The 24,537-nt window shown below is 40.4% G+C and overlaps 1 protein-coding gene across 2 annotated transcripts in view; it reads right to left on the bottom strand.

The window, feature by feature from the left end:
- Nucleotides 1-24,537, bottom strand: part of LOC124719061 (neurexin-4) — a 166,944-nt gene that overhangs the window by 30,448 nt on the left and 111,959 nt on the right. The window contains exons 15-17 of one of the 2 annotated variants that reach the window (XM_047244732.1): nt 8,578-8,805; nt 4,079-4,249; nt 2,298-2,415 (exon numbers count right to left, since the gene is read on the bottom strand). In XM_047244732.1, coding sequence (XP_047100688.1) covers nt 2,298-2,415; nt 4,079-4,249; nt 8,578-8,805 — 517 coding nt within the window. The remainder of the gene's footprint in view (nt 1-2,297; nt 2,416-4,078; nt 4,250-8,577; nt 8,806-24,537) is intronic. The other variant, XM_047244733.1, reaches the window with a different exon arrangement.

Genomic DNA, 24,537 nt, shown 5'->3' with positions numbered 1-24,537 from the left:
CACAAGTGACACCCAATCACCTGACCATATTCGAAGTCCGTGAGTTCCGCGGAGTTCTCCATCTGCTCTTTCATTATGCCTAATGACTACTGAGCTCACTGATATGGAGTACCTGCCAGCAGATGACAGCACAATGCACTTAATATGAAAAACGAATGTTTTTGGGGGTGTCCCGACACTTTTAGTCACATTGTGTATACAGAACTGTAGCCATTCTTAGCACTAGTACTGAAAATATTTAGAATCCAATTTAATATTCACTCAGTATTGACCCCCCCCCCTTCCCCCCCCCCCCACCCCCCCTCTCTTCATAATTTGTATCTCACTTGTATCTACGTGAAAGTAAATGAAATATATGGAGAAAGTCTTCTTACTTCATGGTAGATGACGATGGAGGTCACTCCAATTATACTAACTTGTAATGATTCCCTGCCAAATGAAAGCAAATGGAGGGACATGGTGCACTCTAGTTGTTGTACTTTGATTGATCCAAGTTATTTGCCAGCAAATTTAAATGCTCAATTACTGCCACAAGTCAGATCCAAGTTCGTACTGGCCATCCCAATATAAATTTTCCGACCTTTTTCTCAACCGTTTTAGCAAATACAGGGTGGCACACGAAATGTGTTACCAATTGTTTCTTTCACAATTTACGACCCACATTAGATATCCCGCTGGGATCTCTACAGCAGTACCAGCAGAGCTTGGAAAAACAAATGAGTTACGAAATGACGTGTGATTCACAATACTGCCGCTAGGAGACTAGTAAGCAGCAATGGCTGACAATGGAAGACTGACGACACAGCAACGATCGGCAATTGTGTTACTTTTTCATGAAACGAAAAGCCTTGTTGTGACTCAGAGGCGTTTTCGACAACAGTTTAACACACGATGGGTTCCTTGCAAGAAGACCATCCACAAGTTGTACGATAAATTTGTACAGGAAGGAACAGTATTGGAAGTGAAGCGACCTCGGCCTAAGCCTGTTTGTTCGCCGGAGAATATTGAAGCGGTATGAGTTGCTGTATAGAGAAGTCCCGGGAAATCGTGTAGAAAGGCTGCACTGCAACTGGCAATATCCAGACGCTTTGTTCAACACATTCTTAAAAGTGACCTCCATATGTACCCATACAAGATGACCTGTGCACAGCTCACTGAAGAACACAAGCAGCAGAGACTACTGTTTGCTCAGTGGGCGGAGGATAGGGAAGAAACTCTCAACAACATTTGGTTTTCAGAGGAGGTGCATTTTCATTTAGAAGGTGTGGTTAAGAAACAAAATGTATGCTTTTGGGCCACTGAAAACCCACAAGTGCTTCATGAACGACAACATTATGCTCTGAGGATTACAGCGTGGGCAGCAATTTCCAGTCAAGTGGACCCTTTTTCTTTGAAGAAGCTGTGAACAGCAAGTGTTATTTGAGCATGCTTCGCAATAGCTTCATTCCACAGCTTCTTGCTACTGCCTTACCCTTCAACACGCAGTGGTCCATGCAAGATGGAGCAAGGCCACATACTGCAAACACTGTGTTGGAGTTTTTACACGAGCATTTCGACATGCGGATCATTTCACTCAGGTTTCCAGGTCGCTTCAATGACTGACAAAATTGGTCCCCCAATAGTCCAGACCTCAATCCGTGTGACTTTTTTCTCTGGGGGTATCTAAAGGAAAAAATTTTCCCGAAACGTCCACGTGATTCAATGGAGCTCAGAAGACTTATTCTTGAAGCTTGCAGTGAAATTACGGAAGACTTGTGCTGTAGGGTAATCACTAACTTCAGTGTTCATTTGAAGGAAGTTAGGAAACGAAATGGTGGACATATCGAGCATGTGCTGAGTTACAACAAATCTCCATTGACGGCTCTTCATTGTAGTATATGTTCCTTTCAGATTGTATTGACAATAAAGTTTATATTCAAAAACAAAATGGTAACACATTTCGTGCGCCACCCTGTAAATGCTTATTAGGCCTTGGTTTGTTCTTCCTGGCCACTATCAAAATAAAAGCTGACAGCATCTCAAAAGAAAATACTTATGCTCAAAAGTATAAATGTAAGAAAGGCAAACATATAATTCATTAACCAGTATTATTATGAAGTTTCTGTCAAAGAATGCTGGTGAAAGATAAGTTTGGATTGCAAACAATGAGATATATTAACACGACTTAATGTATATTATCTTGCAGCCTGCAAAGGGAACACAATGGACAAAATAACTGCAAAAAGTTACTTATCAACAGTAGCTATAAGCATCAGTACAACAACAATTTTTGACTGTCTATCATTTTGGTGGCTCACCTGTTCCTTTCCACAGAAACAGAATGCCAGTTGTTGTCAGCCAGGCGATACGAAGTCTCCACATTCACTCCCAGAGGGCCACCGCCGGCCTTGTAAATAAACTGAAGATGGTTTCCTCCTGTAAGATTAATATAAATGTACAACTACACGTTGCAATAGACACAATTTTAGTACAGTATTTCACATGTCTCTCTATCAGCAATTTTATACATCTACAAACTGCGACATTAGTTTTCTGAAGAATGCTTTCTTTTTGGCAAACTGATTCCCATAACTATATACAATTACTGTGTGTGTGTGTGTGTGTGTGTGTGTGTGTGTGTGTGTGTGTGTGTGTTACTTAACAGACTTAATATTATTCCACTCTGGAACCCAACATTTATTTTCAAGCATTTTTATGGTCCTATCAGCATCATTACAGGTAGAGATGGCTGTATGTATTTTTTTCAAAAGGGAAAGGTGTGAGGCAAAGAAGGTAAACGCAGAATATTGTATCGAGGTAAGAAATCAAGTGAGAAAACTAAAATAAAGAGGCAACTGAATGGTTGCCCCCCCTACTTACTTTCAGAAAGTGAAATTTTAGGCACTGCCAATAACACATCTTGAAGTGTAAAACCATCTAGCTGCTGGAGCTGTTGGTTCCATCCTGATGGACTTGAATTAAGTCAACAACTTGTGCAGTTGCTAGAAAACAGTGCTTATCTGTGACATTCCCAAGAACAGAAATGCGACCACCAGATGCGATTTCCAGGTTGGGAATTACAATAAAAAACAACTTGCGAGAACCGATTAGCAGTGCCTGTCCTCATGATGATCTATGCACCAAAGCAGTAAAAGTAGTGACAATATGGCAAATGCATCTGTGCACCATAGCATTTACTTGTAGTCCATAGCAAAGTTACTAGCAACTTTAAGCACAAGCAACTTAACTTAGAGCAAGCCACTGCTGCTTATTTGTTATCTCACAAACAATAGGAACACTTTCAGCCAAGACTGTCATTGTCTTTGAGTAATAGCACCTTTATTTCACAAGAAAAATAAAAGATTAGATTTGTCCCATGTAAAACTTTATTTTCCTTACAAAAACTTTGCTTGAGCACAGAAGACAATGGTCTGATTACTCAGGAAGTACTGTCTCTAACAATAAAAACAAACAATAAAAATTTAAAAAATGAGAATCGCCATTTTATTCAGTGTTTACTTCAATTTTAAATCATAATTATAGACACAGAAACCATAATAAATTTTTTAAAAAATAAAAATATTTCAAAAAGAAACCACCATATTAATAATGTTTTCCAAGGAGCACTGATTCACCGCTGCCATACAGGTACCGGCCATATTATTACAGCCAGTTTAATGTAAATTCTGACTAAAAACCTATATTTCTGGAGGTTGAATTGTATTCATTTATCCTATAAATCTATATAATGTATAGACTGGTTTGGAGTCTTGTGAAAATTGTATTTCATTACTGCCCATTTCCAAACGGTATGCATTATTTTTTGAGCATATATTACAAATAACTCCACCTCACATACATGATCCTCACTGCCAATAATTCAAATGCTTCAATACAATATCTGAAGGAAAATGACGGGACATCTCATTTCAATTTTTAACGTTTAAATAACCACAAATTAACATGTTTAGTACAATTTAAATGTGTAAATCAAATCTACGTCGCAAAAGTGTTGTTAGTCAATCATTGTGCATTTTGTTTTTATTTTTTAAACAACATTTAACTATTGTAAACTTCCATGTTGGAGTTTGTAACTCACCAATGATTGAAACCTTGATGTAATCTGTCGGTCCCCTGCTGTGGATGATAACAGCATTCTCTACTGTCGTCTTGAACTCAAAGTATATGTCACCACTGTGCCCCATATCAAATTTTGGCAGATTAATAGTGGCATCAGATACACGGAAAGTGACCACATTGTCAAATAGATCTGCAAGAGAAGCATTTTAGTTCAGATAATTTGAGCTGACAAGTCCACTCTCCTAGTTTGATATATATTCATTTCCTATTTCTGTTTTTTAAAATCTTGAACATGGCTGGATGCAGAAACTTTCTGAAGGAAAAGGTGAGGAAACAGCCAAATCAGTTTCAATAGCACTAGGTTTACTGAAAATGCTCTACATATGTTTTCAACGTCTTTAGAAACGTCTTTTTCACAAGGATCAATGATTAACACTGGTAACATGACGTTTATGAAAGTAAATTAAATATTAAGCCATAGGGCACAAATGAAGATCAAATTCATCTCCATAACAATAAAACCATCATATACCGTGCTCACTGTCATCATAAAGTACCTCAAAATTGCAACTTTTGTGTTTGTGAAGTACTTCCCAATGACTGATAGCACAAAATTTTGCAGTTTTACTAAGAGATGAACTTGATATTCATTTGTGCCCTATGGCTACATATTTAAACTACTTCCATAAACATAAATTCACCTGTGTTAATCACAAATCCTTCTGAAGGAGACATTTTAAAGACATCGAAACCTACATCAAGGGTTTTTCAGTAAACCTTGTAATATTGCGATGGATTTAGCTGTTTTTCATCTGTTCCTTTTTTTTTTTTTTTTTTTTTTTGCACGTATTTTTACACTGGCTGTCAAATCATTAAGACAAAGAGATTTGTGGCATATAAAAAAAAATCTCGCTTACTTACAATAACAAAGTTGGCTCCCTTCTGCCCACAAACAGGATGTAAATCAGTTTTAACCAAACCTACTTGACAATTTTCTTCTAAGCTATGTACACAAAGTAAGTTTTGAAGCATATTTGCTGACATAACAATGTGTGTGTGTGTGTGTGTGTGTGTGTGTGTGTGTGTGTGTGTGTGTGTGTGTGTAAATCTCTATTCAGAGAATCCACAACAATTATGTTCTCTCTCTCTCTCTCTCTCTCTCTCTCTCTCACTCACACTAACACAAATACCACCCCCCCCCTCCTTACACACACACACACAGATGAAGTGCATTCTCAATATGGTACCTAATTATTAACATAAATTTGCAGTAGTTTTCAAAAAAGAAATGAAGACAAGTTACACAATTCCCTATATTGCCCTGGTTTTGAATATTTTATTGTACAACAGACAAGAGATTTTCTAAAATTGAGTATGATTTTCTCATAAAGTTTTTAATTTGAGCAAAGTTCTCTGATGTTAATTAATTCAGCAGTGTTTCTTGATAAATATGTACACCTCTGTATTCATTTCTTCACCCAAACATTTTTTCTTAAATTTTTGATTTACATCACAACTTTTCTTCAATAATAATAATAATAATAATAATAATAATAATGATGATGATGATGATGATGATGATGATGCAACAATGATGGCAGCTACTCCCATTTTTTGCACGACACTAAACTTCCTCTTATGGATCTCATGAGACGTCTCTAGTGGCAACACTATGTAAATAGTTGCAGCAGATTGCTGAAACTAGCTTATCCAAGCAACTTGCAGAAGTAAACTTGCACAAGTTTTTGTTCCAACATAAATAGCTGAGCAAGTGCTCGCAGAAATTAACTGTGAAAGTTACTTACTAGTGCACGAACACTTTCACACTCCTGTACATCTCAGGGAAAGAGAATGCATCAACAAGCAGAAAGTGACTGTAACCCAATTGTTCCGAGGCTCACCATGCTCGTCTCGTGGAACTACAGTGGGAAGGAAGGAAGTTGGAGTACGGATGTAATGGTGACACCTTGTTTTCTAATGTGAACAACCTTCAATATTAGAGTTCTTTTTCTAGCCTCTAGTGCTCTTAGTGTGAGCCGACACTGGGAGGGCCTCTGCTGAGCTGGGCAAATTACTATCCAGTCGTGTGCTGTGATCTTTGGTTCGAAGACCTGTTTGATGCAGCTCTTCATGCTAGTCCACCCTATACGAGCCCAGTCATCTCTGAGCAACTACTAAAACCCACATAAAGTTGAACCTGTTCACCCAATAAATATCCCTTGGCCTCTCTCTACAATTTTTACCCTACCCTTTCCTCCATTACGTAACTGACAATTCATTTGTGCCTCAGGACGTGTCCCAGTCAAGCTGCGCCACAAATTTCTTTTCTCCCCAATACTGTTTGTTTCCTCTCTGTTAGTTGATCTATCTATCAAGTCACCAGCATTCTTTCGTAGCGTCATATTTTGAAAGCTCCTATTCTCTACTGCCTATGTCCATGTTTCACTTTCATACAACACTAAACTGCAGACAGGTACATCCTGAAAAGTCTTCCTAATGGTTAAAATTATAACAACATATGTTTTTGGGTTGAGTCCGCCTATAGCAAAACACAATTTTGTTTGTTGTCCCAAACAACTTGCTAAAGGTGGACCCCACCCAAAAACATGTGTTATTGCTAAAGCAAACACAGACAAAAGAGCTTCAGCCCCAAGATGGTTAAAATTAAGTTAGATTTTAACAAATCCCTTTCTTCAGAAAAGCTTTTCACGCTATGCGAAGCCCGCGTTTCACGAATATTGTCTCTATTGCACCCACTGTCAGTTATTTTGGCACCCAAACAGCAAAAGCCATCTTCCACTTGTAGTGTCTCATTTCTTATTCTAACTCTGTCAGCATCGCCTGCTTTAATTTGACTACATTCCATTACCCTTGCATTACTTTTGTTGATCTTAATGTTACAAAATCTTTTCAAGACACTATCCATTTCATTCAATGTCTCATTCATCATCTACTGTGTTACTTACAGCTGCTTCAGTCAATCACTGCCTAATGCTACCTTTGAAACTCTCAACAACCTCTGGTTATTTCAATTTTTCCAGATCCCATCTCCTTAACTTGCTATCTTTCTCCAATTACTTCAGTTCTGATACACACCTCATAACCAATAAATTATGGCCATGTTTTGGAAATGTTTTGCAATTTGAAATCTGCTTTTGAAACCTCTGTCTTACCATTATATAATACCTATTTAAAGCCTACCGGTGACTCCATGTCTTTTCCATGTACACAAAACATCTCTCATAATTTTTAAACCGAGTACAAACAATAATTAAATTGTGCTCTGTGCAAAATTCTACCAGGTGGGTTCACTTTTTATTCTTTTCTCCTAGCCCATTTTCTCCAACCATTTTTCCTCTTCTCCCTTTCAGTATGTGGCATATTAAAATCAGCTGATGACTTTGTGAGAAATCAAGACCAGCTAAGATGCTATGTGCGTGATTCAAGGTGAATTCCGCTTAGCCAGTGAGCTTTGTCTATGTATATACAAAACAACAACAACAACCACCTGGTAGTTTCCTTCTCTGATTAAACAGAACAGAATGAATATGTCTATTCATAGCACTGCTACTACCGGAAAGCATGCCAATCTCAAATAATACCACAATAGTGATGACTGACACGATGAGATGTCTTGAAGACATTGAGGCTACTCTTAAGTTGTGCATCTGTGTTTATCAGAACACTTAAAGAATCAGCTGAAGCTTTGCTTCTCTGGGATTTACTTCATGTGAAGTTGTCACAACATTCTTCAACAATGATCTATTACCTTGACGATTTTTCATATTGTGGTCAAATGTAGTTGGACTTCAGCTGCAATTATCATTGCAGAAGGAAAAGAAATTCGAACATGTAGTAGCCTCAATATGTTACTTCACTGACCAGTTTTGAAGCATTTTAGTTCCGGTCTCAACGCAAATGAATTGTGGAAGGAATGTACTAGGGTGTATATGCTGGAGGGGAGGAGGGAACAGATTTCTTCCGGATTTGTGGATACGCTGTATCGCAAGGGAAAATACACCTTTTTCTGGGTGAAAATACACTATTATCCATGGGTGAAAATACATTTTTTTCCATTTTAAGTGATAATATACTAGCTTGAAAACTTATCAATCCTTCAAATGGTAAATGTTTTATACACTGACGTAGAACTTCCTGGCACTTTAGGAAACAAAACTCGGCATGGCATAAAAGGCTGCTCTTGTGGGAGCTGTCAACGTTTTCACTGTGTTGCTGCAGACTAGCGAGATGAGATGCAAAGAAAAATTTTGCAGACTGCCCGAAAGCTGAAATACTTGCGGAACTCAATATGTATGTGCTCAGGGCCCATCACATGACGACCAGCCACCCGAACACATTTCACAAGCGAAAGTCATGCTGCCTGCGTCTCAATACACGAAACAGTCGAAGTAACCTTAAATGAACAAGTAATCCCAATTCGTCAGCACAAGTACGAGTAATAACTAATAAATAGCAATACTTTCAATATGCACCCAGCATTTAATTTGAAGAACTTACCATCTCCCTCACAGCGGAGTGAGCCCAGGCGGTAGCGCCCCTCTTTGTCGTCGAGCGGGCCGCCGGTATCCCCGAAGCGCACCTGCTTCACCGGCAGGTTCTCCTTCTCCGTGATGTCCCCAGAGTCCTCCAGCCAGCCCTCGAAACCTGGGTTATCACCGACACTCAGCCCGTTGGCCAGCCGCTGCTCGCGCTGCTGCTGCTGCAGTGCCTGAACAGTGCGCGGGTCTACGGGTCGTGCGGGTGAGGAAGGGAAGCACCACGAGCAAAACAAACAACAACAACGTGTCAGGCAATCTACACAGACAGCAAGCTAATGCACACTGGAACAACAACAACGTGTCAGACAAACTACATAAATAGCAAGCAAACACATACAGGAAAAGCAATGCGTATAAATTCCTGGAATAAAGCTGTTATAACATTCACTTGTTACAGTATGGCAAGAAGCACTGAACCACTAAATTTTCAAAAATATCTTCGAGAGCACAAAATTTATTGTACATGCACACAAAAGGGGTGTCTGACAATAGCCATTTACAATTCCTATATTTTTGCACAGAGCTGAAATGAAGAAGGAACTGGAAAAAATTACATTCGTAACGGAGAAGCAGGATTGTCTTCTTTTATTCTCTTAGAACATAATCTGAAAAGGATTTCACATAATATAACTTTTCTTGGCCAACCATTGGTCATCAGACTAAAAGCACATGCTGAAAGCAATAACTTAACTTTCCAGCTGCATTCTCAACTGACCACTAACTGGTTGTTTGTTGCACACCACGCAATGCTTTCGCGTGTCGTAAAGAAATGAAAGTGGGAAGGAAATGAAAAACTGACTTTAAGAAAGTGCAATCATTTCAATAAATCCACCTTTTATCTTGATACGAGTTGCTTCTGCGAAAATCACTGTATATATCCACTTTTCTTGAAAAATAAACATATTTCCAGTATTCTGCCACGAGCAAAACACAATTCCATGTTTTCTCTGCCTACCACACTTGTTTTAGTTACAACATCATTAGTGAATTTCACTTTAGTTAACATCAACAACAAAATTTGAAGCTCAGGTATACATATTTTCTTGAAACAGCTTCCTGAATCTTATAACTGTAATACCAAGATATGTGTGTTTTCATCCATAATTTTGTTTTCAGCAGAATAAGGTGACACCTGCTAACAATGGTGCAATACTACTGGATCATGTGAGAAATAAAAGAATTGAATGCAGTTGATGTTCCTGAGACATATTTAGTCTCACCTTTATCTACAGCAATGATGTAGGCTGAAGCAATGAATTAAAACTTGTACCAACGTCACAATGCAAACACAGCTCTCTCACTTAAGGCGATGTACTACCATTGCGTGTAAGCCTAGTAAACAGGAGCCCAGGGTATGAATCATGGCACTGGTACAACAAATTTTAATTCATTGCTTCAGCCTAAGAGTTATGATGGCAATGAAAACTCAGTTCAACAAATACAGGCACAACAAATAACAACCATCACTGAAGCACGACAACGTATGCCTGTGCAATATCTTGTTTGTTGATTTCTGCAATATAATTTTTCTGAGTTCAAATTTTGCCAATGTTTCCGGGATTATCCCATACGAGTCAGACCCCATCTGTGAACATACACGTTTCTTTTCTTTGTACAAGATCAACATACATTGCTAGCCCAATGCAATGACCACTACAGTGTAGCAACAATTAAATGTCGGTAAAGGAGCCCAGTGTAACATTTCAGCACTTATTGTGCCACTGTGTGCATGTTTTGGAAAATCCTAAGAGAGTTAAGGTAAGTTTTACTTGGTACAAAAAAATCTACATCACAAAAATATGCAAATATAAACACACATTACAATGAAGATAGACAGAACAAAGAAAAAGTATACAATCACAAGCAAGAAAATTATTATATTGTTGCAAAAAGTGCACACAGGAAAATGTATGCAGCAACACAAATCAGTTTTATACTGGACACTCTATTCATGCAACATTTACACAAAATAAAACTAGCCATACTACAACTGGAATTACAATACAAACAAAAAACTGGCAAGCTAGCATACTGAAACAGCATCATTTTTATATTAAAAGCTTACATGCTGCATCAATAATGCGATAACATACAAATTTCTTTCAGCGAGCAAGTATGCTGGGCAGAGAGTTACATCAATTATGACACAAAAAAACGTTTCTGCTTATTAAGATGACACAAATGGTAGCTTTTGCACAAGAGGTAAAACTGGTAAAACTACAGAAAGATTTGACAGACACAGTACTAATAAGGGATTAAGAACAGAAATCACTCAGTATTCAAGGTTGCTGCATATGCTTTGTGTCCATTTCTGTAGTCCTGTCTAACAGTCCTATTTAGATATTGCAACAGTTACTTCTCCTTGGCTAGTTCCAAAACCATAAAAACACACTTACAGTTGGAGGCTTTCCTCTCATTCCAGCTAAGCATCCTGGAAAATTTCAGTTCCTTCTGCTACACTGTTTTGTTTTTGTCCAGTATTCTAAAATAATCCCACCACGTCTTTTTCTTTCTTCATACCACATTACACCTTTATTCTTCAAATTCCTACTTTGGAAGACTTTAAATTATAACTTTTTCCTTCTAAGAACATCTCCCTTTGCCGATTCTTCTTCAAATTCTACGTTTTGTATTTGTAAAGCTCTTTTTGCGTCTCAAGTCCAATTTCTTGTCCAATTGACACTATAAGATATGTTTTGTTAGCCTATAGCAATATTGTGAAAAGGAAAGTTGCTACTCACCATTCAGCGGAGATGCTGAGTCACAGATGGCCATATCAAAATGACTGTCACAAATATAGCTTTCGGCTAGTAAGGCCTTTGTCAAAATTAAATGACAAACACACATATACAAACTTATGCAGACATGACACACACACATGACTGTAGTCTCAGGCAACTGTAGCCACACTGTGAGCAGCAGCACCAGTGGCGACTGGGTGGGGGCAAGGAGAAGGCTGGGTCGGGGAGGAGGAGGGATAGCAGGTTAAGGGTGGTGGACACTGATGTGCTCTTGTCAAACACGCAGGGATGAGGAGGAAAGAGGGTGGGGCAGCTATGTGCAGTTGGGAGGTTAGACGGAGGGCAACCGAGAGGTTGGAAAGGGGGGGGGGGGGGATAGCGGAAACGGAGAGAACCGAAAAGACTGGGTGCGATGAAGGAATGAGGGCTGTGTAGCATTGGAATGGGAACAGAAAAGGGGCTGGATGCGAGAGAACAATGACTAAAAGAGGTTGAGACCATGAGGGTTACGTGAATGTAGGATATATTGCAGGGGAAGTTCCCACCTGTGCAATTCAGAAAAGCTGGTGTTGGTGGGAAGGATGCAGATGGCACAGGCTGTGAAGTAGTCATTTAAATGAAGGACATCATGTTGGCTGGCATGCTCAGCACCAGGGTGTATCAGTTGTTTCTTGGCCACAGTGGCTGTTCATGCGGACAGACAGCTTGTTGGTTGTCATGCCCACATAGAATGCAGCAAAGGGGTTGCAGCTTAGATTGTAGATCACATGAATGGCTTCACAGATAGCCCTGCCTTTGATGGGAGTGGAGTTGGTCTTCCATCTTGGTATATTACAGGGGTATGAGCTATGAGATAAGGTGTTGGGAGCAGGGTTGTGTAGGGATGGATGAGCATATTGTGTAGTTTCGGTGGATGGCGGAATACCACTGTGGGAAGGGTGGGAAGGATAGTGGACAGGACATTTCTCATTTCAGGGCATGACATGAGGTAGTCAAAACCCTGGCGGAGAATGTAATTCAGTTGCTCCAGTCCTGGAGTGGTACTGAGTTATGAAGGGAATGCTCCTCTGTGGCTGGACAGTGGGGCTTTGTGAGGTGGTGGGAGACTGGAAAGATAAGGCATGGAAGATTTGTTATTGTACAAGACTGGGAGGATAATTACAGTTTGTGAAGGCTTCACTGAGACCCTCAGTATATTTCGAGATGGATCGCTCATCACTGAAGATGAGATGACCGTGGGTGGCTAGGCTGTATGAAAGGGACTTCTTGGTATGGAACAAGTGCAGCTGTAAAAGTAGAGGTATTGCTGGTGGTTAGTATGTTTGATATGGAGGAGGTACTGATCTTCGAGGTGTAGGTCAACATTTATGAAGGTGGCTTGTTGGGTTGAGTAGGACCAGGTGAAGTAAATGGGAGAGTAGTAGTTGAGATTCTGGAGGAATGTCAGGTGAGGGGTTTAGGATGCTGGTTGCATAGATAGGATTTCTCTAGATGGCCCGTGAATAGGTTGGCATAGGATGGTGCCATGTGGGTGCCCATGGCCATACCTCAGATTTGTTTGTAGGTATTGCCCTCAAAGGATAAGTAATTGTAGGTGAAGATATAGTTGGTCATGGCGACTACGAAGGAGGTTGTTGGTTTGGAATCTGTGGGATGTTGCGAAAGGTAGTGTTCAACAGTGGTAAGGTCGTAAAGGGAGGTGGCATCAATAGTGACGAGCAGGGCACCGTATGGTAAAAGGACAGGAACTGTGGAGAATCGGTGAAGGAAATGGTTGGTATCTTTTATATAGGAGGGTATGTTCTGGGTAATACGTTGAAGGCATTGGCCTACGAGAGCAGAGATTCTCTCGGGAGAGGGGTTAGGACACAGTAACCAACCACAATGGGGTGTCCTAAGTGCCCCCACAGGTACGGCTATGGGCACCCGCATGCCACCATCCTATGCCAACCTAGTCATGGGCCGTCTAGAGGAATCCTTCCTAAACACCCAGAGTCCCCTCACCTGGTTCAGATTCACTGACGACATCTTTGCGATTTGGATTGAGGGTGAGAACAACCTGTGCACATTCCTCCAGAAGATCAACAACTTCTCCCCCATTTGCTTCACCTCGCCCTATTCAACCTAACAAGCTGCCTTCCAAGATGCTGACCTCCACCTCAAAGATGGCTACATCAGTAGATCCATCCATATAAAACCTACTGACCACCAGCAATACCTCCATTCTGACAACTGCCACCCATTTCATAGCAAGAAGTCCCTTCCATACAGGCTAGCCACTCGTGGTCTTCGCATCTGCAGTGATGAGCAGTCCCTCTCAAAATATACCAGGGGTCTCACTGAAACCTTCACAAACCGTCATTATCTTACCAATCTTACACAAAAACATATTTCTCGTGCCTTATCTTTCCAGTCTCCCACCACCTCACACAGTTCCACTGTCCGGCCACAGAGGAGCATTCCCCTCATAACTCAGTATCACCCAGGACTGGAGCAGCTGAATTACATTCTCCGCCAGGGTTTTGACTACCTCTCGTCATGCCCTGAAATGAGAAATGTCCTGCCCACTGTCCTTCCCACCCTCCACAGTGGTATTCCACCGTCCATCGAACTACACAATATAGTCGTCCATCCCTACGCAGCCCCTGCTCCCAACCCCTTTCCCCACAGCTCATATCCCTGTAACAGACCTAGATGCAAGACCTGTCCTATGAATCCTCCCACCGCCACCTACTCCAGTCTGGTCACAAACATCACCTATTCCATCAAAGGCAAGGCTACCTGTGAAACCAGTCATGTGATCTACAAGCTAAGCTGCAACCACTGTGCTGCATTCCATGTGACTGTGATGATGATGATCATGATGATTGGTTCGTGGGGCACTCAACTGCATGGTCATCAGCACTCATACAAAGTCCCAATTCTTGCACAGTCGATTTTTTTCGCAATCCAATCCCGATGCTGTCACAAATGATGAAGATGATGATAATGAAATGATAAGGGCAACACACACACCCAGTCCGCAGGCAGAGAAAATCCCCAACCCGGCCGGGAATCGAACCTGGGATCCCACGATCCATAGACAGCAACAGTAGCCACTAGACCACGAGCTGCGGACGCATTCCATGTGAGCATGACAACCAACAAGCCGTCTGTCCGCTTGAATGGCCACCGACAAACTGTAGCCAAGAAACAAGTGGACCACCCTGTTGCTGAGCACACTGCCAAACATGACTGCTTCACAACCTGTGCCATACAAATCCTTCCCACCAACACCAGTTTTTCTGAATTGTGCAGGTGGGAACTTTCCCTGCAATATATCCTACCTTCCCGTAACCCTCGAGGCCTCAACCTTTGTTAAGTCATTGTCCTCTCCCATCCAGCCCCTTCTCTGTTCCCATTTCAGAACTACACAGCCCTCATTCCTCCATCGCATCGCACCCAGTCTTTTTACTTCTCTCCTTTTTCCGCTATCCCCCCCCCCCTCTCCCCCCTGCCCTCTGCCTAACCTCCTGATTGCACATAGCTGCTCTACCCTCCTTCCACCTCATCATACTTATGCGCTCCCCAACAGCACGAGTGTCCGCCACTCCTACCCTACTATCCCTCCCCCACCCAGTCGCCACTCCCATCACGCCCTGGTGCTACAGCTCACAGTGTGGCCTCAGTTGCCTGATACTGCAGTCCTGTGTAACATTTGCGTGAGTGCGTGTCATCCAATTTTGATGAAGGCTTTAGGCCAAAAGCTGTATTTGTGATAGTCTTTTTGATGTGCCTATCTGCGACTCAGCATCTCCACTATATGGTGAATATCAACGTTCCTTTTCACAATATTGTTACATTCCATCCTGGATTTTCCTTGTTTGATTTTTGTTAGCCCATTCTTGTTTATTCTGCGTAAATATCTAACACATGGTTCTTACTTCTCTTATTGCTCCTATTATTCTTTCTCACTGCTCCTTAATTTCAGGTTTCTATGCTCACTCCCCCTTTTTTAACTATAATTTTCTTTGTAATTCTCTTCTCCAATTCTTATAGTCACTCTAATTTACTATTCAGTTCTCAGTATCGGTTTGCCCAGACACATTCCAGTTACGTTACCATATTGTGCAGCATTATTTTTGCATTTCTTTATACCCAATTTTTATTGTAAATATTCTTAGTTCCTCCCCTTCATCTGTGGAACGTTTTCTGGCCCACTTTCTTTCATTCTCCGCACTAGGTAGTTTAAGTGTTTAATCCTGTCTATTAAACCAGTATGGCTCTGTGAAGTAGCAGATAAAAGACCTAAGATAAGGAGATCATTTCACAATCAGTCCTAGAATTTTATTTGTTACATATCAATTTTTTTAACCTCTGACAATGTTCGTTAATGTGACAAATGCCCAGCTGTTCCATGGTTCAAAGCCCACTCTAAACCACAGTTCTCCCTATAACTATATAGGTAAATCAGCTCAAAAGTCAGAGAAAGACAATGGCGTAGCAACTTCAATAGGATCATGCCTAGTAAAACACGGTGGTATTCAAACCAACCTTCAAGCTGACGACAGCTTTAGGTATTTCGCAAATGTCTGCTACTAAAATAATTGCTGCATTTTCAATGTTGGTACGAAAATTAGTTTTCTCCACAGAGTTATCTGCTAGATTTTCAGGTAGTGTCTCAAAACCATCTAACAGTTCATTTCAATACCTTGCTTCCCTCTTCCCAGCTTTACTGGTGACCCTTGGTATTCTTTTCATTTATCATTCCAAATTCTTAGTTTTCTTTCCTGATGCGCAGCTGAAGAAGACTATAGTAAACCCAACACATTAGCTCACACCTGTAATTATTTGGAAGTGCTTAAAAATTTCGGCCATGACCTTCATTTCTGTTTTCGTCTGTGTGTCTGTCTGCTGCAAGTTAGTCACAGCTAGTCCCTCAAGTATTGGGGACAATGTAGAAATCTTGCTTTGTTTTTTGGGTACTTGTGGAGCTGGTTTGTCATAGCCACCTTCTGGTCCATTGTGAAGTGTCAAGTGGGTACCTGCCTCGTGTACAAAACTGTTGAGTATTTGTACTATCAGCAGTGCAACATGTTCTACCTCCAAGAGACAATGTGGGGAGGTTTGGATTTTAACTCAAGATATTGGTGTACAGTCTTGCAATCACATATCCCAAGGTCATCAGCTCTCCTTCCCTAGCTGATCAGATACTGAATATGAAACTGGTTGTCTCTGAATTGAGCACTACATCAATGTGCACCAGAAACTTCAGACACGGAGGTATTTGTCACTTAACACACAATTTCTTCCATCAATATTTGGATGTAGTTTCACTCTGAAGATCTTCTCCTTGAGTGTCATTACAATGCAAGTAATATCAACAATGTAGGAAAAGACAGAGTGCTACTTACTGTAATGATGAGACATTAAATTGCTGACAGATACAATTAAAAACGGTAATAGCAATCTCTATTTCTATATTTTTGATATTCCTACCTGGAGTTTCAATTGTTTGATTATACAAAACAAGTAAGCTATTTTGTTCTGTAAGTACAGTAATCAATGTATTACTGCCACTATAATTTTACTACACAAGCTAGGCAAACAAAACATTTACTACAGCAAACCTACTTCAACTGCACAAGTTATTCTACTACTAACATTACACAGTGCAAGTACAAATCACACACACATTTAGTAGTCTACATTGTACATTCACTTGAAATAGCAGGGATAAAGCCACCAAATAACACATAAAACAATGCGCAATGCTATGTTCTGTTTGTGAATATTCAGTGACACTGTGGTTAATTTAAGAACAGTAATATTACAGTTCAATGGTAACATCCAGTATTTCAGTCACAGGCATAATTTTTTGCATAACATATCTTCTTCTGCCACACGATGTGTTATTACAGTCTATGGAATTAGCTATCTAAATTCTCTGACATATACGTAATAGAGTCAAAGTGCTTATTTGTATATGCAAAATAGGCACAATATTGTAATTTTGACATAATGTAGGCAAATATTGAATAGCCTATCCAAAGTGGGTGCTGGAGTTAGTTCATTGTACTGTCACAGTCAGAGTCATATTTAGGCATGTGCAAAGTGTGCAAACTACACAGGCCAACAAAATTTTGTCCTGCTCTACGTAACAGAGAACGGCAGTCTTATGTGGAATCCAGGTATTTGTTCATCTGTTTTGCTTGTCTGAATAGAGTGCCCAGTGTCAAATTTAGGGTGTGTGGTGTCCCTATGGAGTAGTGTATTTTACACCCTCCTTTCTAAAATTCATTGTTGCAATGTGTTTACAGACTGCCTACAATAAAGCTGCATAAACATTACAGACAATATGTACACATTCTTTACCAAAGTTGTTTCCTAAGTTTCTCTGTAGCATCATACATTTGTCTGTAGACATTATTTCTCTTCTGTAACTCATCTTGAAAAAGAGTTTGTATAATCTTAAGAGTATGACATTTTCATTCTTCCCCAGATCTGAGCACAATATGATCTTGTTTCTTCTGCAGGACATTTAGAGACCTATCTTGTACCGTAGCCTACAAGATTAATATGCTTGTACATGGAAGATATTGTGTAGGTGGACTAGTAGTGAAATAAGAGTTTAATGGTGAGATGTACACACAGCATTAACCATAGAGGACATCCATTAATTATGTGAAGGATTTTCTTTAAAATTTAGACAAATCCCTCCCCCCTTCAATGAGATTTGGTGAGATATTGTTATTTCATTTTTAACACTGACAAACAGTTTAACAAAAGCAATATTAGGAGAAGGGTAGTTGCTACTTACCAAGAAAAAGACTGTCAACAAAGCTTTTAGCCAAACAGGCCTTCCTCAGAATTACACACACACACACACACACACACACACACATGACCACAGTCTCTGGCTGTCGAGAGCAGACTGGCCTTGGATACCAGAGGCTGTTGTCTCGTGTGTGTGTGTGTGTGTGTGTGTGTGTGTGTGTGTGTTTGACAGTCTTTTTCTTGTGCCTTTCTGTGACTCAGTATATCCATTATATGGTGAGTAGCAACTATTCTTTTCATAATATTAGTCATTATTCCATCCTGGATTTTCCACTTTAAAAAACTATGTTGTATTTATAAAGTGTAATAAACAGTGCTTTTAACATGTGATTAAAAACTTTATTTCAACAGTCCAATGTGAGCAGTGTTCAGACACACAGACAGATAAAAAGGCTCCACGAGAATAATAATAACTGTTTTGATGGATCTTTGAAAACTGACATTTTATTATAATATTGTATACGTTAAATGTAATTGAACCTTTACTTACTTTGCATTTGAAAAACAGCATTTGTTGTACCTTCCTTTGAACTGTATGATTACGTAGCTTTTCAGTCTCGTTATCTATATGATCACTAAGAGAATTCTTGTCTGTGAACTTCAGCTAAGGTTCCATCCACAAACAATCAACTTCTTATTTGTACGGGAGTTCTGGCTTGTCAGCATGCCACTTAACATATACATTGTAAAAGCTGAACACAAAGACATCAGCTTCATATGCGTTACAGAATATCATGACTGACTCACTGACTGGCACACAGCAATTTTGACCAAAGAGGCAGAGAACTCCCTGAATGACATCTAACTAACACTTGTGCGGCATTTGTTCCAAACTGGGAAATCCTGGGCATGCACATGTGTAAAGCATTTAGTTCAGTTCAGAGAGGTAATAAAAATTAGTCGGCACATTAATATTGTCTGTGCTCAGTATTTATTATGTAAAACAAAATGTTATCCATTATAATGACATATATTCTCTGAATTAAAAAACTGACATGAGATTCTCAGTGCCCCTCTCCCCCTTTAAATAAGATTTGGTGAGATTTTGCCAGACCCCTCTCCGTCATTTTGAGCTCACATAATTAATGGATGTCCTCTTAAAATCCATGAACACAATAGGCCTGGGCTGTCCTAAAGCCTAGGAGTAGCATGCCATTTACCATAGTACAAAAATCACAAATATGTTTGTCTGAAAGCACAATTTTGTCTGAGTGTACTCATTATTGCACTACAATGTACCAGGAGGGACATCAAAATAAATAAAAAACATAATAAGTTCAAAATGAGGAGGACAACATATACTGGACTAGTTGTCGTCCTTGGCATTAAAGAAAACAGCATTTATTCATCTCCCACAGAGGCTTCAGGACACACTTCAGCTCAGCTTGGCAACAATGGTAGAGATAGTATTTTTTTTAATTTTTTTACACAGTAATCGTGCATAATTCTCACTGCCATCTCCATAAAAATTTCAAGCAGAATATTATGCTTGTCATCATGGCCTAAGTTCAAAATATTAGATGTAATCTATGAAATAAACACTGATGATGAAAGCCTGCACTGTTCTATGACTGTACAATCATCAAAAATACACTGATGAGCCAACACATTATGACCACCTGCTTAGTAGCTTATGGGTTCACCTTCGCAATGCAACACAACAGATATTCCGCATACAGTGGATCTGACAAGCCCACAGTAGGTTTCCAGATTATGTGGTACCAGATGTGTGGGCCCAAATCATGCAACTCCCATAAATTACAAGCCAGTGGTCTGTAGGCAAAGAGCTGACATCCCACAGTGGCAAAGACTAGTTCACCAGGTTCACACCAGTCCTTACGCCACTGTAGCATGATTCTGGCCTCATAAAACGGTTATCTTCCTGAAAAGTGCCATTACAGTCACGGAAGACATCAAGCATGAAGAGATAAAGGTGGGCCACAATAATCTTCACATACACTGAGGAACCAAAGAAACTAGTACACCTGCTTAATATCATGTAGGGCCCCCACGAGCAGCAGAAGTGCTACAACACGATGTGGCACGACTCGACTAATGTCTAAAGTAGTGCTGGAGGGAACTGACACCAAGAATCCTGCAGGGCTGTCCATAAATCTGTAAGAGTACGACAGGGTAGAGATCTCTTCTGAGCAGCACATTGCAAGGCACTCCAGATATGCTCAATAACGTTCATGTGTGGGGAGTTTGGTGGCCATAGGAATGTTTAAAACTCAGAAGAATGCTCCTGGAGCCACTCTGCAGCAATTATGGACGTGTGGGATGTCACACTGTCCTGCTGGAAGTGCACAAGTCTGTCGGAATGCACAATGGACACAAAGGGATGCAGGTGATCAGACAGGATGCTCACGTACGTGTCACCTGTCAGTCGCATCTAGACGTATCAAGGGTCCCCCTATCACTCCAACTGCGCACGCCCTGCTGACAGTGTTGACAGGCCTAGACGAGGTGTAAAGCTTTGTGTTGTGCAGTCATCAAGCGTACACGAGTGGGCTTCGGCTCTGAAAGCCCATATCATTGATGTTTCATAGAATGATTCACATGCTGACATTTGTTGATGGCCCAAAACTGAAATAATGCAGCAATTTGTAGAAGGGTTGCACTTCTGTCACATTCAATCATTTTCTTTAATCTTCGTTGGTCGCGTTCCTGGAGGGCCTTTTTCCGGCCGCAGTCGTACATTTGATGTTTTACAGGATTTCAGATATTCACGGTATACTTGCGAAATGGTCGTATGGGAAAATCCCCACTTCATCGCTGCTTCGGAGATGCTGTGTCCCATTGCTCGTGCGCCGACTCTAACACCACATTCAAACTCACTTAAATGTTGATAACCTGCCATTGTAGCAGCAGTAACTGATCTAATAACTGTGCCAGACACTTGCTGTCTTACACAGGCATTGCCAACCGCAGCCCCGTATTATGCCTTTTACATATCTCTGTATTTGAATACCCATGTCAATACCAGTTTCTTTGGCATTTCAGTGTAATGCACTGCTGTCATAGTGCCTTCGATTATACTATCACAGGCCCTGGAAGCTCAAATGAGTATCCCTCGTAGCATAATACCAGCAGAAAAAAAAAGCTCCTATCAGAGCACAAAGATGTGAATATGCACCTTTTTGTTTAAAAGACTGTGAGCGAGAAATGGTGTACCAGCTGACTCATGCTACATTCCTCAGCACCTTTATAAATTTTGGCGTGTGAACATACTCGCACTTTTTTTAACATGCAACTCACCTCAAACTCCCACAAGCTCCCCCCACTGCAACCCACTCACACCCACTAGTGCTTTTCTGTAAGTTGCTCATACCCATCCACTCCCAGATGCCCTATCTCACTCACTCATTCAGCCTAACTCAACCCAGTGTCATTACCTCTTTGAGTGTGTCTGTCATTGTGTCCTGTGTCACGGTCACAGTCCCATTTGTTCTGTCCTATTGCTAGTCTCCTCTAACTGTCTTCCTATTGCTCTCTCTTACTGCTAATATCTCATTCCTTCCTTCTTACTGCTATTGTCTCTTCTCACTGTCACTGTCTCTCACTTCCTTTTGTCATTTTCGTATACTCTGTCTCTCATTATCACTGGCTCTCACCCACTTCTACTTTCTCCTTCCCCTCTAGCACAGTCTCCTTCAATCTTTTCCTATTACTGTTCTGTCACTGTCAACTGTCCACCCCCGGTTGCTGAGTGGTCAGCATGACAGACTGTCAATCCTAAGGGCCCGGGTTCGATTCCCGGCTGGGTCGGAGATTTTCTCCGCTCAGGGACTGGGTGTTGTGATGTCCTAATCATCATCATTTCATCCCCATCGACGTGCAGGTCACCGAAGTGGCGTCAACCTGAAAGACCTGCACCAGTTGAACGGTCTATCCGACGGGAGGCCCTAGCCACACGACATTTCATTTCATTTCACTGTCAACTATGTTCCCCTGCCACTACGTCCCTCTCTTTTTCGCAGACTGCCATCGTCTCCTTCGCTCTTTCTATAATATGATCACTGTCTACTATAGTCTAGTATTTATTACTTTACTGTGTATTTGCCACTGACAGTGTCTTCTCTCTCAGCATAAAAATGTGCAAATATGTTCACACGATAAGAGTTTTTGTGAAAATTTTTGAAGGTACCGAGGAAGGTAGAATGAGGCAGGCTGGTACCCCATTTTGCTCCAATAACAGTATTTTTCCGCAGGTTCCTTTATTTTCACTGCTACAGCAGGGCATGTAAGTCAAACAAAAAGAAATGTATTGGTCACTAAAATTTTGATAGTTTATTTATGTGAAATTAAAATAACGTAACACAAACTTTACACCTCAGAGCGGACTTTACGTGCAAAAAACAATTTTGCGTGCGGACTCAGTACTAAAATGTGGGGTTCCCGTACAATAACAGATACTTGACAGCATATTTCTCCTTACTATGCCACTTTATAAACTATATTTTCACCTCATACCAGATATTAAAGGAGTATTTTATGTGTACAAGTAGGGTAACTTTGTGCCTCTGTGTCTTGGAAACGGACAGAGAGATGGGAAAAATTTTCAAGCTTGTTCGAGATCAAGATCTTAGGAATACATTGTAAAAATTGCAGCCATTTGCTGGACTTATTCATCTCATAATCTACAGCTGGGTTTTGGTACCCAAAAAACAACTTCTTGGATTGTTTCTTGATAGCAGGTAAATATTTTTGAAAGGAGGGAGATAGCCCCTCTAGATAAATGCCTAGAGAATATGCCATAAAAATTTTAGCAATTTGTTGCAGTTATTACTTAGATTTTGTCTCTTATTGCATTTTATGTGTAGAAGTAGGGCAACTTTGAACCTCTGTACCTTGAAACGGATAAACATATCGTGAAAATTTTCGAGGTTGTTCGAGGTCAGGATCTTAGGAATATAGCGTAAAAATTTCAGCCACTTCCTGTGCACAGGTGTCTTGGAATCCTCGGCTGTGTTTTGTTCCTCTGGTGATGACAAAAATATAATAAAAAAACCTTTTTGTGGAGTTTCCTGAGGAACCGTCTGTGGTACCTCCATAAATTCCATCAAGCTCACTGTAGTCAACATCAAATGCAAAAAGAATCAACTGATTTGCTCTATTTGGCTAATCAGGAGGAAGAGCGTAATAGTCATACATTGATGTGTACTGCAGGATAGTGACACTAAGACAATACTACTGTTGGGCATGCAAATGGTCCCTAGCCCAAGAATTATCCAAAACACTTGGCCCTACCTTTTTATCACCAGTAGAACCCGAGGTATCAGCATTAGAAAATCCTGTTTTTACGCATGGCATTTTGGAACATATTAGGTATGCATGCTGTCACATATATACCTATTACCCCCATGAGCCTGCATCCATGGCCCGGTGCAAATTTCAAGCAGCTGTTCCCCTGGATGGTGGCATATCAGGACACGACTGTTGACCTAGTGTGACAAGGAATGTGATTTATCCAACCAGGAGACACATTTCCATTTACGCATGGTCTAATCACGATATCCCGCATGCACTGCACTTGTAATTAATGATGCTGTTGGGTTTACATGGGAACACAGATAAATCACCTCTACAGAGCCTTGTCTTAAAAAATGTGCACTGAACAGCCTGCTCCGAAACATTTGTGCCACCAACAATGCAGTCTTGTCATCTGCCACAGATTCTCATTCCTCTTAGCTTTTTTTTATATACTTTCCTTATTGTGTCACATGTCTGCAACGTCAATGGAGATTCAATGTCACGGTTATAATGCTTTGACTTATCACAGTATTTCACACACGATAAAAAATAAAGAAGAGTATGTGTGAAATATACTGTGTGTTCTTTTTATTCTGCGTACCTGTCTGAACGAGAAACATAATTTTGTTTCATAAGTGTAAAAACTGCACTTGTTACCATGCTTTGGAAGCACTGTGTCAAGCATAATGTATCATGTAGCCTAGCAACAGGAACATTGTTGCTGCTAAGCAGTGAATTTTACTTGTCTTAGGGTGTTTGTTGAATTATTTTCACGATGGTATGTAGCAAAACATTTTCACACCATAGTTAGCCAATGTTTGAAACCTGAGTCAAATCAAAACAATGGTAAAATTCCAGAGCATTATTCCAGATTCTTCACCCACAGCATGTTTAACTGGCCCACACAGTTATCCAGCTTTAAAACAGCATGAAATAACACGGCTCATTAGGGGGTGAGGGAGCATTATTACTCAAAGTGAGACAGTCTTGTAAAGCACAGCTGCAGAAGACATCAGCCAAAAGTTCCTGAAATGTTGTACTGATGATCATTTTCTCCATATAACTCTATTACATTGGGTGTGGAATAACTTCACAAAATTTGTGTGTAT

This window comes from Schistocerca piceifrons, chromosome 10 (assembly GCF_021461385.2).
Source record: "Schistocerca piceifrons isolate TAMUIC-IGC-003096 chromosome 10, iqSchPice1.1, whole genome shotgun sequence".
Lineage (NCBI taxonomy): Eukaryota > Metazoa > Arthropoda > Insecta > Orthoptera > Acrididae > Schistocerca > Schistocerca piceifrons.
The sequence above is the reverse complement of the archived record's forward strand: the minus strand, read 5'-3'. Positions and strand labels throughout refer to the sequence as shown.